At 29.2% G+C, this 14,781-nt stretch overlaps 1 protein-coding gene across 4 annotated transcripts in view; it reads left to right on the top strand.

The window, feature by feature from the left end:
• The first annotated feature begins 122 nt into the window (after positions 1–122).
• The window catches only part of LOC120776177 (lateral signaling target protein 2 homolog), a 70,546-nt gene continuing 55,887 nt past the window's right edge, over positions 123–14,781 (top strand). Inside the window, exons 1-2 of one of the 4 annotated variants that reach the window (XM_040106810.1) lie at positions 123–375; positions 923–1,228. In XM_040106810.1, coding sequence (XP_039962744.1) covers positions 1,193–1,228 — 36 coding nt within the window. In that variant the 5' untranslated portion in view covers positions 123–375; positions 923–1,192. Of the gene's footprint in view, positions 1,229–14,781 lie in introns of all 4 variants that reach the window. The other 3 variants (XM_040106802.1, XM_040106794.1, XM_040106818.1) reach the window with 3 other exon arrangements.

The following is a 14,781-nucleotide window of genomic DNA, read 5'->3' as shown; positions in this document are numbered from 1 at the left end:
AAACAAACCCACTCGATTGTGAAAAATTGTAGGTACTTGATAACCCCAAACGTTGGTATACAACCCTGTTGATGGCGACATGGTCGTCCACTCGTCAATCGTAATTTTGTTGTGGCCAAGTGTGGTTCCACGAATAAGTCAGAGTGCAATTCGTTTTTTTTTACAAGTAAATTGTGGAATTTTCTTTTTTATTTTCATTTAATTCGATCGAGCAATTTAAGTTTAAAAATATAAGCGCGTTTGGCTATTCTAATGGAAGAACCACGGCGGGTATTACTCCAAAAATGTGCCGATTTACATTTTTAAATGTAATCTGAGCAAACAAAAGTGCATAATTGTAAATTTGATGGTGGAAAGTGACGTGAAAATTTCCATGTAAGCATATTGAAAAAGTTTCAGTGCAAATAAAGTATTTCTACAAAAAAGTTGTTTTGCCTAAAAGTGCAAATGCAAATTTGGCAATTTTTATTATAATATGTGTGTTTAGGGCGGAATTTGTGCGTACAAGTACAAAGTTGAAGTGTGAATATATCGTAAAAAATTATGTGGTAGCGGATGTTTTTGTTATGTCGTATGAATTGCAACGAATAACAAAAGAAGTCCACAGAAAATTAATAGTAAAACCATTCCTATCGCCTATACGGTAGCGTGTACATACATATAAATATTTAATAATTCAACATATATAGCGGGAATAGTGAAAATCAGTGTATTTTACATTCTACGCTTCATTGCGTCATTCCTGTCTGGCAGTGTTTCTTTGTTTTGCTTTAGTTCCTTACGCGGGTGCGTCTATGCCTTGTGGATGCATGCCTATATCTAGTTCATTGTGTACATGTGCATTTCTCGTATTTCATTGTGTATTTCCATCCGGGCGCTATTTAACATTTCCTTTTAATTTTTTTGTTGGCTGTCAACGTAGCCTCGAGAAAATTTGTTGCTGCAATTTGGCCATCTGTGCAAGTGCAAAACGTACGTCAGTACGCCTGGCCGAAGGACGACGCCTTTTTCAACAATAAAAAGTCCTTAACAAATTTGGCCAAGATAAGGCATAACGCGAGGAAAAAAAAATAAGTAAACAGTGTATGGTGCCAGTGAGTGGTGTGGTCGAAGGAAAAACAAAATCAAAGAATAAATATAACCATAATAGCCGCCAGCAAGCCATCAACGAAGATCGCAGTAAAGGCATAAAATGGACACATTTCGAAAGTGGCTGAATAAACCAAAGGTAGGCAGAAATAAAGATATAAACAGAAACAGAAACAAGTATTTATTGCAAAATGGTTGTGACAAAACAAAAACAATTCAAACTTTGGTTTTCGTTTTGTTAAACATAGCAGAGTTGTGTGAATTCAGGTTTCTTAATTTATAGCTCTAATATGTTGCTCTGCTTATGTTAACCAAAATGTCATTAACTCTTAATTAATCAAAAGAAAATGGATTTCCACAGTAAATCAAATATACGTAATTGAATAATATATAGTATACTTCATAAATTTAAAGCCTGCTAAATTACGACATACGAAATGTATTATTGTAATTGTTTTTCCGAATTTAAGAAAATTTTCGAATATAAATTTCACTTTAAAGAACAATGGTGCGCTACTTTAAAGCAACTGATGACACTTTTTTTTTAATATCTACTTATTTAGGAAGAGAGAGTTTCTTCCTCATTCCATTCTGTGATTCCGCTTGGTTGCTGCGCATACCATGCGGTCTGAACATTAACAACAATTCACTGCAAGCAATCGGCAACGTCACTCTAACTGTTGCAGGCACAACTCATTAGCAACATCTTTTGCTGATCTCTTCAGTTTTTCTGTAGCTTCTGTCACGCTTATTACTTCTGGTTTTACTTTTGCCTCTTCCTCACTAGCTAATTCCGTATAATGGCATTTCATCATTTATCTGCTTCCAATGTGGCTACCTACATGCAAACTTACTAATATGTATACGAATGTACATACATACATATGTATTTATTCACATTGCTTTCAACTGGTATATCTGTATGTACATGTGTGTATATTTTGAATTTTGTGTTCGTCTGTGTTGCTCTTCACTTGATTGCAAGAAGCCTTCAATGCTTCAACATTGGCCGATCGCATGCAACAATTTAGCACACACTAACTGGGCCTCATTCAAAGCCGGATATGAAGAATTTGCTCGTAGCTGTTAACTGGCTATGCACTGCAAATATGGATTTGTCGGTATGTGGTGTTGTTTGCTTCTTGCCACATCATGTTGCGTGCGCTTGGTCGGCAATATTTGGCCAACTTTCAGCAGATATGATGTAAATTCGCATGGAAAGTTGGCTGGAGGTTGTTTATTTTTAGGACAATACGAGATTATTTCGTTAGTGTTTAATTTTTCTGAGCACTATATAATTTTTTAAAAGATACTAATTAATTTTGTTTTACTTAAAAATAAAATATTAATATATACAAACTATTTATAGTTCTTGATATTTTTAATTCAGGAAGTATGCTGAGCTCTGTCGATTTAGCCATGTTCATCTGTTTTCTTCCTAAAAAGCTGTTCATAGGTCGCAACGCCGATATCGGATTACTATATCGTATAGTTGCCATAAATACTGAAATTTGGCATTGGTTATTGTCTAAAGCAATAATGTGATCCCCGAAGAAATTGCTCAGGTCGGATTACTATCAATTACAAATCAAGTTCTTTTCAAGTAGAAAATATGTATTTCTTCACGAAAGTCAAAATACATAGCTGCCGTACAAACTGATCGTTCAAAACCAAATTTTTGTATGGAAATTGCCTTATTTGTGAAGGGTGTTGCAGCTTCGAAGCAACGGTAGTTAAAATTCTCATTTTAGTTTAATTTGAGTTTTTCTTAAATGCAATGTGCGAAAGTAAAAGTTTCAAAATCGCTATAAATGCACCAACCTCATAACTACATGTAATATATTAACGTCTGTGTGTTAAAGAAAGTCTTTCGAAATCAATTGACACTATTTGATTGCCAACTTTTTCTTACACGCTCGCCGCTATGCTTGATTTTCACTCTTTTTTGGGGAAAATACTCGCAAGCTGGTGGCAATGCAATCCCACGCCGTCTGCCACAGCTGCTTTCAAATTTGGCAAAAATGAAACGTACATACATACAAACAAACAATGCACAGGTAATATGCGGCAAAAATTAATCACTGAACATACAAATGTAATTATTTAATGCCGGTGAAAGGAAAAAATGCCGCGAAACATGAATGAAATACATAAATAAACATGAATGTGTGAAATAAAAGCTGCAGAAAGTTTTGGGTTTCTACGAAATTGTCGAAATCATGGGTGCTGATGGATTCTGCGCTGCCCAAACACGACGAGTGGCTGCGTACTTAACGTTCCATTGCCGGAACTTGTTTATATTCATCCACACACACGCTTTTATATGTTTGTACATCGGTATCTGTGTTTATAAATCACATTTTGTTTTCTCCAACTCTTTAATTTCCACACTTGGGGTTTTTTTCCTACGCCCACATCACTGTCAGACAGCTGTTTCCCCAAAGTGCCAGAAACAATTCAATTATAATTGTACTTTATCGAGTCTCAAATCATTTTACGCCTCTGTTAAGCCGCTGTTCTTAGCCTGTCGTTGTGTTCTATTTTTAACACGTGTAAGTTCAGATAATCACGTATTATTTCTGTTGTTGTTGTTTTTATCTTATTGAATTTTTATATTTCTTTACTTGTCGCACAAGTCCAAATGTTTTGTCGGCTCTTCGATTTGGTGCTAAAAATATTTTTAAAATGTATTTGGTGTGGCGGCTCGCACCGACGATGACGTAGGCAATGTGAAGATTTGAAAATTGCTCTCGAGGGAGTGGTGTGTTAAAAATAAACTTTTATATTTAAATTCACTCGCGGCGACGAAGGCAATTCGATGGCACCAATCTTTGCTTGCAATGTAAGTCCATAATATGACCTATAAATAATCGGCTGCATACGCAAAAGTGACACGTTTAGCCAGACTGCACGCACAGAGGGTGACCCATATACTCAAAGTTTCTTTTTTTAGGATTAAATTATATTTAAATTGTAATTTCCGTTCTTCAAAGAATTTTTCTTCTGTGAAAATAGTATTTTTGTTACAAATGATTCAGTAGGGGAAAATTCTTAATTAAATTTTTTGTGAAGGGTATTTTAGCATCGTTGCAACCGAAATTAACAATTTTTCCTGTTTGATATATAATGTACAATTTTTTTTTTTTTAATCGATGTAAATATACTAGACTTGTATCAGAAAGCTTATTTCAACTGAGTTGAAAAAACTAAAAAGCTTGACAAAATTAATATTTTAGATACATTTTTGAGAAAATGGTTAGTTAAAAGACAGATTTGCATGGCTTATTGGTTCAAAAATTTATAGAAATAACTCTAATTACTGCTTAATAAGAAAAATTGCTGTATTAAGACAATATGTTTTTTGTTAAATTTTCATTAAAAGAGTATATACATATGTACATATGTACATATATTCTTACCTAACATACATACATATTTCCAGTCCATCTAAATATATTTCTGATTAATCTAAAATTATTTCATGTACTTTTGTCTCTAATTTATTTCATTACACACACACACATCCCTGCATTTCATGTGTTTAATTTCTTTTTATTTTTCATTTCGACGCAGTTTGCATTAAACTTTTGTGTTGTTGCTTTTTGCCTATAGTATATTGAATTTGCAATATGAGACACGTTTATTGAGGACAAGCGAAGCGATGCGATTGCGCGATTTGCTGTTGGTGTTGCTGTTGTTGTACTGTCGTCATCGGCCGTAGTTGTCACCGTCGTCATTGTCGGCAGCGTCATCGCCGACTACTTGCATATGTCGCCAACAGCGCACACGTTGCTAATAAGTTGCTTGTTGATTTTTACAGTGTACGGAAATGGAAATTTTTCCAAATATTTACTATGCTATGCATACATATGTATATAATATTTTATTATTTTTTTTAAATTCTAATAATTAAAATTTGCTTAACCAAATAACGTTTTATTTTTCTATAGATATACATACATACATATTTCTATAATATCTCCTTAATATAAAGAAATAATTTCCCCTAAAGGAGTATTATATATTCTACACAAATACACACTAATGCATTTCTAGAAACATTTCTACAAGCGATCTTACGATATTGTTTCGGTTGATTTACTTTTTTCATAACCTTCCTGTTTTTTGCCTTCTTAATATTTGTTGCTGTAATTCATGGCGATATTTTTGTTATTTATTTGAAGTGTGATATTTTTGAAATATTTTTAATATCAAAACTAAGTATAAATAAATATAAACTAAAATATATGCTTATTAATGCCCTGTATGAAAATTTCAGTATGTAATTGAGGTGATTTTTTTAATTTTGTAGAAAATAATTTTTTGTTAGCTTTAGCTACTACATTTTCATATTTTGTTTTTTTATATTTTTCCGTCTTCTTAATTAATAGTTGTTAAAATTATTTTAGTTTTTTATTTATTTATTTTTTTTTTATTATTTTTTTTTGCATATTTATTTCTTTTTAATATTTTTTTCTTTTTTATTTTCAATATTTTAATTTTTTTTGTAATGCTTAATTTTTTTCAATATTTCATTTTATTTTTTTTTAATAATTTTTAGTCCTTTTCTTTTTAAAAATTAAAACTTTTGCAATATTTTGAATTTTTTTTTTTTAATTTCAGTATGTAATTGAGGTGACTTGGCATTTTTAATTTTGTAGAAAATAATTTTTTTGTTTGTTTAAGTTACTATATTTTCATAAATTTTTTTCAATAAATAATTAATAGTTTTTAAAATTATTTTAGTTTTTTATTTAATTTTTTTCAATGATTTTTTTTTGAATATTTTTTTCTTTTCAATATTTTTAGGTATTTTATTTTCAATATATTATTTTTTTTTTATTTTCAATATTTCATTTTTTTCAATATTTCTATTTATTTTTTTCAATAATTTTTAGTCCTTTTCTTTTTGAAAATTAAAACTTTTGCAACATTTTTTATTTTTTTTTTAATTTTTTTTCCAATAATTTAAGTTTTTTTCAATATTTATTCATTATTATTATTTTTTTTTAATTTTTGTTTCAATAATTTTTTACTATATTTTTTCAATATTTCTTATTTCTTTTTTATTTTATATTTTGTATTTTTCCTGCTACCGGGTATTTATGATTACATATTTTTGTTGTTTTTTTTTCAACGTCCATATTGACATTGAATTCAGCTGTTATGGGGCTCTGTCACATTCACAAACTATGTAAACAGCTCTGTGCGCTTTCTATTTTGAAATACATATTGGTCTAAACATACACATATACCAAGTCGAATGATTTATGTGTGTATGGATGCGCGAAAATTGTGATTTTTATCACGTTTTGCATGTTTTGAGATTGAAAAATTCTCAAAAATCAAATTTAGAAAACGTTTCATATCGTTAAATTGTTGCTATAAATAAGCACGAGAGGCGGCAGTGATTTCTTCGGAACAGATAAAGCAAGTGGTATTCACAATATATTAAAAAAAGTAAATTTAGAATAAATTAGAAACTTTTTTAGGGCTATTGAGGTACAGACTAATAAAATTATTTCTTCTTAATAAATATCTACAAATGTAAATATTAAAAAAAATAAAAATAAAACTTCCGTTAGAAAATTTCCTGATCAGCAAAAAAATCCTTTCACTTTCCACAACAGTTAACACCAATACTAAATGTTTAATGACCTCGACTTACGAATCATTTTCTGCCAACAAATGACTGCATTTAAACTGCTTTGCCAAGCGTAAGCTGCTTTTTACGATGCTCTATTGGATTTTAGTTCATTACATTTAAACATTTTTATGTTTGCATATTCACTTTTTTCGACGCTGCCGCAGCGGTGAGCGGCATTCTCGCTTTTCATTGGTTGTGTTTGCGTCCCGTTTGCTTGAATTTCACTTTGAATGCGACTGGTAAGCGGCCGCGGCAACACTGTCGGTGACGGCTACGGTGACTTGATGAATTTTGCTTTGGGTGCGCTTGTCGCCATAGCGGTTTTCTTGCATTCACCTCTACGCTTGAGGGAATTTCTTTCTGGCCACACAAATGCTCATAATGCCGTATATATAGACATTTCTTTAAATATAATATATTATATAGAAGTGGAAGTGGAAGTGTGTTTTTGCTGCCTTTGGGCCGCCACGTGCTGCGCTCGTAATTACGAAGAGCACTGACACAAATTAAACGAAATGAATGAAAAACGAAATAAAAAACAAGCATAAAATATTAAATACTATATATGTATGTGCATAAAGTATAGAAAATATGGCAGCATGGAAGCCGTAAAGCCATACGCTGTGGACTGTCTCGCGTAAAGAACTTCTATTTCGCTGTGCGCTGCCGTAAATCTTTCACGCTTTCTACAATTGACTTAGTACGCACTGCTTACAAACAAACTTAAAAACTTATTACTTATTAAATACTTATGTACATACATACATATATCTAACACTGTTTCAATGCTAAGAAAGTTTTAAAAAATGCTTTCCAATTATTTAATGAGTTAAGTTAGAGCTGCTTCCACTCATGCGGTTCATAAGAGGAAGAGTTTATTTTACAACAAAAAACGCACAGCAGGAAGTTTATTTAAGTTAACGGTACTAAATTTGATGGTTTATATTGAAACAATAAAAAAAATTGGAAATGAAAATTGATATAGCAAAAAATCAAATTAAAATGATAAAAAAAAATTTCAAAAAAATTAAGAAAATTAATTAACAAAATTATTAATTTTAAAATATACAACAAAAAATTTAAATTAAATATTGTGTTATTATATTCAATAATTATTTTTTTATTTTTATATAATATAAATTTTTATAATTAAATTAATATTAATATAATTAATATTATACATAATCTAAAAAAATAAAAAAATGTCATTATTATTTCCTTTATAATTTATTTTCATTTTATTTTTTTTTAATTAATATCATATAAAAATTAATTTAAAAATTAAGAAAATTGTTAAAAAAATTAAAAATAAAATGTTATTACCCTCATAATTATTATAAATAATTAATCAAATGAAAAATTTAAAATATTTAATTAAAAATTTATTAATTAAATATTATTATAAACAATATGTACATAGTATGTACATATGTAAATTTAAAAGAAAATGATAAGAGTATAATAAAAAAAATTAAAAAATAAGTATAAAAAAATGTAAAATATATAAAAATTAACAATTTAGGAAAATTAATTTTAAAAAATTAAGAAAATTAATTAAATATGTAAATTATATAAGAGTATAATAAAAAAAAATTAAAAAGTAAATATAAAAAAATGTAAAATATATAAAAATTAACAATTTAGGAAAATTAATTTAAAAAAATTAAGAAACTTAATTAAATAAAGAATAATCAAAATAATATAAATTAAAATAAAATATTATTACGTATGTGTGTACATAATATTTAGACAATTAAATTTCAACTAAAGAACGTAAAGTAATTAATATTTGATAAAACAATAAGAAATTTATACTATTATAAATAATATATGTACATATAAAATAAAATAAAAATTTAATCAAAAAAATATACATACGTGCATATGTAAATGTATAGGTTACGATAATCTAATAGGCTAGAAGCCCAAAATAAGTAAATATTAAACAATGTTTAAAAAAAATGAATAAAAAAATAAGATATTATTTAATATAGTACTGTACGAATGTATGTATGTATGTATATACATTAAAAAACAAGTGAAAAATAAAAAGAAGTGAAAATAAATTATACAGAAAGTAATAAATAAATATAAAAAAAATAGAAAGAAAATAAAAAACATATTATGTAAAATAAATCAAAATTTTATATTACATAATAAAACTAAAAAATTAAAAATTAAGAAAAAAATTTAATTTTTATTTTATATAATATAAAAGAGATAAAAAATAAAATTAAAAATTAAGAAAATTAATTAAAAAAATTAGATACTAAAGTTTATATACATATATAATACATAAAATAAAAAAATATATATAAGAAGTAATAGAAAAAAAACAATAAAAGAGATAAAAAATATAATTAAAAAAATTAGAAACTAAAAATTATATATGTATATACATATATAAAATAAAATAAAAAAAATTGTATAAAAAGTAATAAATAAAACAATACATAAAATAAAAATTTAAAATGTAAAATAAATTAACAAAAAATATATAAAAATGATTTAATCAATAAAAATTAAAAATAAAAATATTCATAGAATTATAATTCAATTATTGATTTATTCCATGTATTCTCACCCACTTGTTGCAGCACTCGCTGTTAAAACAACCAAATAAATTAATTACACTAGTTTACAGTCATTTGGCGACTGAAGCTGTTTCTTGCTTGGGTTTCTAAAACCGCTAATGGCGCAAGACGTAGGATTTTTTGTGTTGTAGTCAAGGGGTGTATAAAATGACAAAAATAGCTGTACGGAAAATTTTTAAATTCTAACTCTTAATCACAACATCGCAAATACTCCCCAGACCGCTTAGCAGAGCATTCACATATTTTTCCTTCAGATTTGTTGGGCGGTGTTGTCAAACAAGAAAAAGCAATAATTTAATGTTACTTCTGTTTCCGAGCGCAAGAATGCTGCACACATGGCTATTAAGTTTCCTATTTTTCGCCTCAAAACAGACATCATTCGTTTGCGGTATGCACCCATTAGGAATTTCCATATTGCATAATAGCAGCAACCCTGCGACACTAAAAGCAAAAACAAAAATTAAAAAAAACACAATATTTGTAACTGTACGCTTTCATAATTTCTGCCTATTTTTGTAATTTTTATTCTACAATAAAAGCTTTCGGCGCAACTCGGTCGATGCTGCAACACAATTAAAACGGAAAACTGTAAATTGTCTGCATATTTCGAGAGGCAGTCGACAGTCTGGCTGGCTGGCAGGTAGGTAAGTGTGCAGGCAGCCAGACACAGTAGCCGCCGATCGCTTTTATTTTGAGCATCGCCTACGCCTACCGCCACGCCACAATCGCTTTCTCTCTGCCTTTTCGCTGCTCTTTTCTGCACTTTTTTCAGCCTCAGTTCGCACGCCACCACCGGCGCCCTGTAGCTTATCGCATGTGGTTGGTTGGCTGCCTTTCCCAATGAGTCGCATCGTTCAAAATTTATTTCGCATGCAGCGGCGGTGAGTGGGAACCTGTTGCGCCACAGTGCCGGCATCCACTGCTCACAAACATGCTTATTTACATACATACACACATGTGTATATAGAGTCATGTAGCGAAAAATGTCATATGACGCAAAAAGTAAAAGTGTCCGCTGATGACTTGTATTTTTAGACAGTCTCTAGTGCTTTTCTAAGTTTTCCTCTGCGGTTTTCTTTAGTGCCAATTTTGCCAAGAAAATCAGGTCAATGGACTAATTTTCAGAAAAATGCATCGCCTTTGTGTTGTGCGTCTTGTTTGTGTTAGTCAGCGCCAATATGTGTGTCGAACTTGTACGTTTGTGTGGCCACATTTAGCTTGATGAATTTGCTTTTGTTTGCATTTCTTCAGAAGCACCCTGTTACACGTTTTACTATTTTTAAATGTTTGAAAAAACAATGTTTCTTGGTTTCTTTAGTACATTTTCTTCTAATATTTTCCCGCTTCATTTGAAAAATTCTCAATTTTGCCTTTTTTACTTAATTACTTTCACCAAATCAAATTTATCATTTTGTTTTGAGTCAACTTTCCTTCTCTGTAGTTGGCATCATACATTTTTCTCATGAAATTTTTATGATTCATGCTGTTTGTATACTCAATTTAACTTGTTAGTCTAACTAATTGAATTCTTAGCATAGCAGTTGAGCAATTTTTGTGGAAATTCTGCAGTTAAAAGTTAAAGCGCTGATTTCGTTGCATCAAATTGCTTCTTAGATCAGCCTTTTAAAATATAATATGTCAAATCAAATATGGCTGGCTGAGCAAGAAGGAGCTTGAGTAAGTTTTTTGAGCACTTAATCTACCTTAATATATATAAAAACTAACAACTTAAATTTATCGACTTTTTTAAAATTATTCTTCAATGTATTCTACTTTAGGGAAATTTTTTATATTTTTTGTTGGATAATATTCGACTGAATAGACCACGTCCAGCACGCAGTGTAGAAAATATAGCAGCCGTAGCTGTGAGTGTACACGAAGACCATGGAGAGTCGATTCGGCGTCATTCGCAGTAACTCGGTCTGACGCATGGAACGACTTGGCGTATTTCGGATCGAGATATTAAATTGAAACCCAAGCGGTATCGCTTCGTTCAATGGACTCTTGAAAATTTCCAAGAAGATCCGATGTTTATGATCCAAATTTTGTTCAGCTATGACGACCATTTCTGGTTCAATGGGTATGCAAACAAACAACTTTGCCACATTTGAGACGAAGAGCAACCTGAAGAGTTTGAAAGGCTGTCATTTCTTACTTTATGGGCCGTATCATTTTTGAAGAAATATGGACCGATGTGAATTTGAATTGATGCCTAAAATTGAGGCACGTGTTCTCGGCGACATTTGGTTTCAACAAGTTGGCGCCACTTCCCACACATCGCATCAATCAAGGGATTTATTGAGAGCACACTTCGGTGAGAAGATAATTTCACGTTTCGGGCCTTACGATTTCCCAACAAGATCGTGTGATATCACACCGTTAGACTTTTTATTGGTGGCATATGTAAAGTCTAAAGTCTGCGCGTGTCATTCGCCAGTTATCAGTCGAAATGCTTGAACGAGTTATCGAAAATTGGACTCAATGGATGGACCATCTGAGACGTAACTGCGTTCTACATTTGAAAAAGATAATTTTCAACAAATAAATTGCCCATTAAATTTGAAGTTTAGGTGTTTGTAAAAAAGTACGGAACATCGAAATGAATCACCCTTCATTTAATATACTATTATAAAAGAAATGTTCAAAAATCGTTCAAGCATATAGTCTATCGGAATCAAGCTCTCCTAGGGAGCCTTTTGTTTTTATCGAAGTTAAGGTTTCTTCTGGTTCTTCTTTAATGTTATGAAATAAGTACCCTGTAGGAAATTCAAATTGGCATGCAAAAATATTGCGTTGGCCAGTAATAGATAGCTTTATTGCATAGTTTCCCCACCACTTTTGATTAACATTTTTTTATTCTAAATACTGCATAGAAGTAAGCAAGCCGTTTTTCTTCCATTTCGGTATGTGATTAAGACGTGTGTGGAATTTTTATTCACAAAAATGTACTTATGTATGTACATTTGTATGTATTGTAAATGTTATGCCGTAATACACGCAAAACCATAAAACACTTGAAATTTAAATGATGCAACTGCCGCAAATCACTCATTGAATCCGCGCACACAACGCACGAATCGCTCAAACTATATCTACATATATGTACATACATATGTACATAGAAGCGACCATATATATTGATATGTGAGCCAGCCTTTTTTAAGGCATCGCCTATTTTCAGCCAATTTTTAAAGTGCCAAACGCGTCTTGAATTTTTAAGTCAGCAACTGTATGGGTGTCACGTGTGAGAATGCGACACACAAATGAAAACATTTCATATACATGCATACACACCCATACATATATAAATAAGGCAGTAGAGCTGTGAAGCTGTTGAGATGACACGACGAAAGGGAATCTGCGAGTCTCTTGTTTCCTGCAGACTGTTGCACTTTTCTGCCAAGCTCTCGTGCAACTTTGTTGCATTGTTGTTGTTCAGTTGATTTTGTGTGGGTGTGAGTCAGTCAATTTTTGTTTATGTTTCTTCGAAGTGAATGTGGGTGCCAAAAGCATGTTTTTGCTGCAATATTTAATGGGAAACTTTGTCAGCAAATATAGTTATCTGTTTGTATGTGAGTGTGTGCATGCAGTAAATCGAAAAAAAACATCAGGAAGTATCAGTAACAGCTAAATGGTGAAACTGAGTTGTGCAATATGCTTGAATCACGATTCACAGTGATCAGCTAGGTGAGTAGAAGTGGCAGAAACAAAACCGTTATGTTATGACGATTTTTTTGTGGTAGGAAATTGAGTTGTTGGCGGGTCAAAAGAAAATAAATTAAAAAGAAAAAATAATAAAATTATAAAATTGTAAAGAAATCATAATGAAAAAATCAAAAGAAAAGAGTTAAACAAAAGTGAAATAAGAACTGTAAAAAAAATTAAAAAAAAATTATAAAAAATAAAATTAAAAATACAAAAAATAAATAAATTACAGAAAAATTGAAAAATTTAAACATTAAATAAAAAAATAAATTGAAGAAAACCCTAAACAAAATTACAAAAAAAAATAATAGATTACAAAAACAAAAACGAAAAAAATAATTATACAAATCGAAAAAATATTATAATATTAACAAATATATTATAAGTTGTTGACTGGTCTAAAGAAAAAAACAAATACAAGATTTAATGAAATTATAAAATTATATAAAGAAATCATAATGAAAAATTCAAAAGAAAAGAGTTAAACATAAGTGAAATAAAAACTGAAAAAAAAATTAAAAAAAAATATAAAAAATAAAATTAAAAATACAAAAAATAAATAAATTATAGAAAAATTGAAAGATTTAAACATTAAATAAAAAATAAATTGAAAATAAATCTATAAACAAAATTAAATAAAAAAATAATAAATTACAATAAATAATAATAAATTACAATAAAAAAAAAAAAAAATTATCCAAATCGAAAAAATATTAAAATTACACAAAAATAGCTAAAAAAAGATAATTATTAGTTTTATTTGTTAACTTTGCATTCTGCTTGTCAGTTAATTTGAACAAAAGCTACGACAATCGTTAAAATATGATTGATTTGGCAAAATTCTTTAAAATTATTACCTACCTACTCGTCAAGATTTATAAATGTTATAAAAAATGTATTTTTAATGTAGGCAATATACAGAAAGCGAGATTTCATTACCTTATTATTTTTTTATTTTTATTTTCTGATTATTATTTTTTTATTTCATTTTTTTTTTATCTTTATTTTTAATTTTTTTTTAATATATTGTGTTATTTTTTATGTAAATTTTTTTTTCTTAGTTTTCCATTTGCTCTATATTTGTACATACTTAAAATAGTTTATATAAATACATATGTATGTACTGTTACTGTTGCATATATGCGTCTACTATATGATGTGCAACTTCAACTCCAACTCTTTATTCGAAACCAAAAAAAATGTAATATTTTATATTTATTGTCTGCTTTTTACATTACTCTGGTTTCAAAAAAGTGAAAGTCGCTTACTCGGCTGCGGTTACAAGCGCAATGTTCGTTAAATCGGACTTGTTGCTCTTATGTATTTACGACCATTTATCAAAGGCAATAAGCGCTTTGTGGCAAATACAATAATTTAGCGTCATTATAAGTGCTCAGCAATTTGATATAGTACACAAATACATATATTTTATATTAAATACATAAAAAACGCAAAAATAAAGAAATCCTGTAACCTCAAAATAATTATGAATTATTTACCTCTTATACCATATGATTTTTTTATAAATTACGTAATTAAATATTTTACATATTTCTGGTAAATATTTTTTAATTAAAAATTTTTTTTTTCAAAAAATATAAAAATAAGTCAAATTGTCATATAAATTTTTTTGTTTTATTAATTTAATATAATTTTTTATTGCTGTAATATTACTACTTCTCTTTTTCGATTACTATTTTGCTATATGCTTTTTGTTTTATTTTAATTGTAATATTTGTTTTTTTA

The sequence above is a fragment of the Bactrocera tryoni genome, chromosome 1, assembly GCF_016617805.1.
Source record: "Bactrocera tryoni isolate S06 chromosome 1, CSIRO_BtryS06_freeze2, whole genome shotgun sequence".
NCBI lineage: Eukaryota > Metazoa > Arthropoda > Insecta > Diptera > Tephritidae > Bactrocera > Bactrocera tryoni.
Note: the sequence above shows the minus strand (reverse complement) of the source record. Positions and strands in the feature narration are given on the sequence as shown.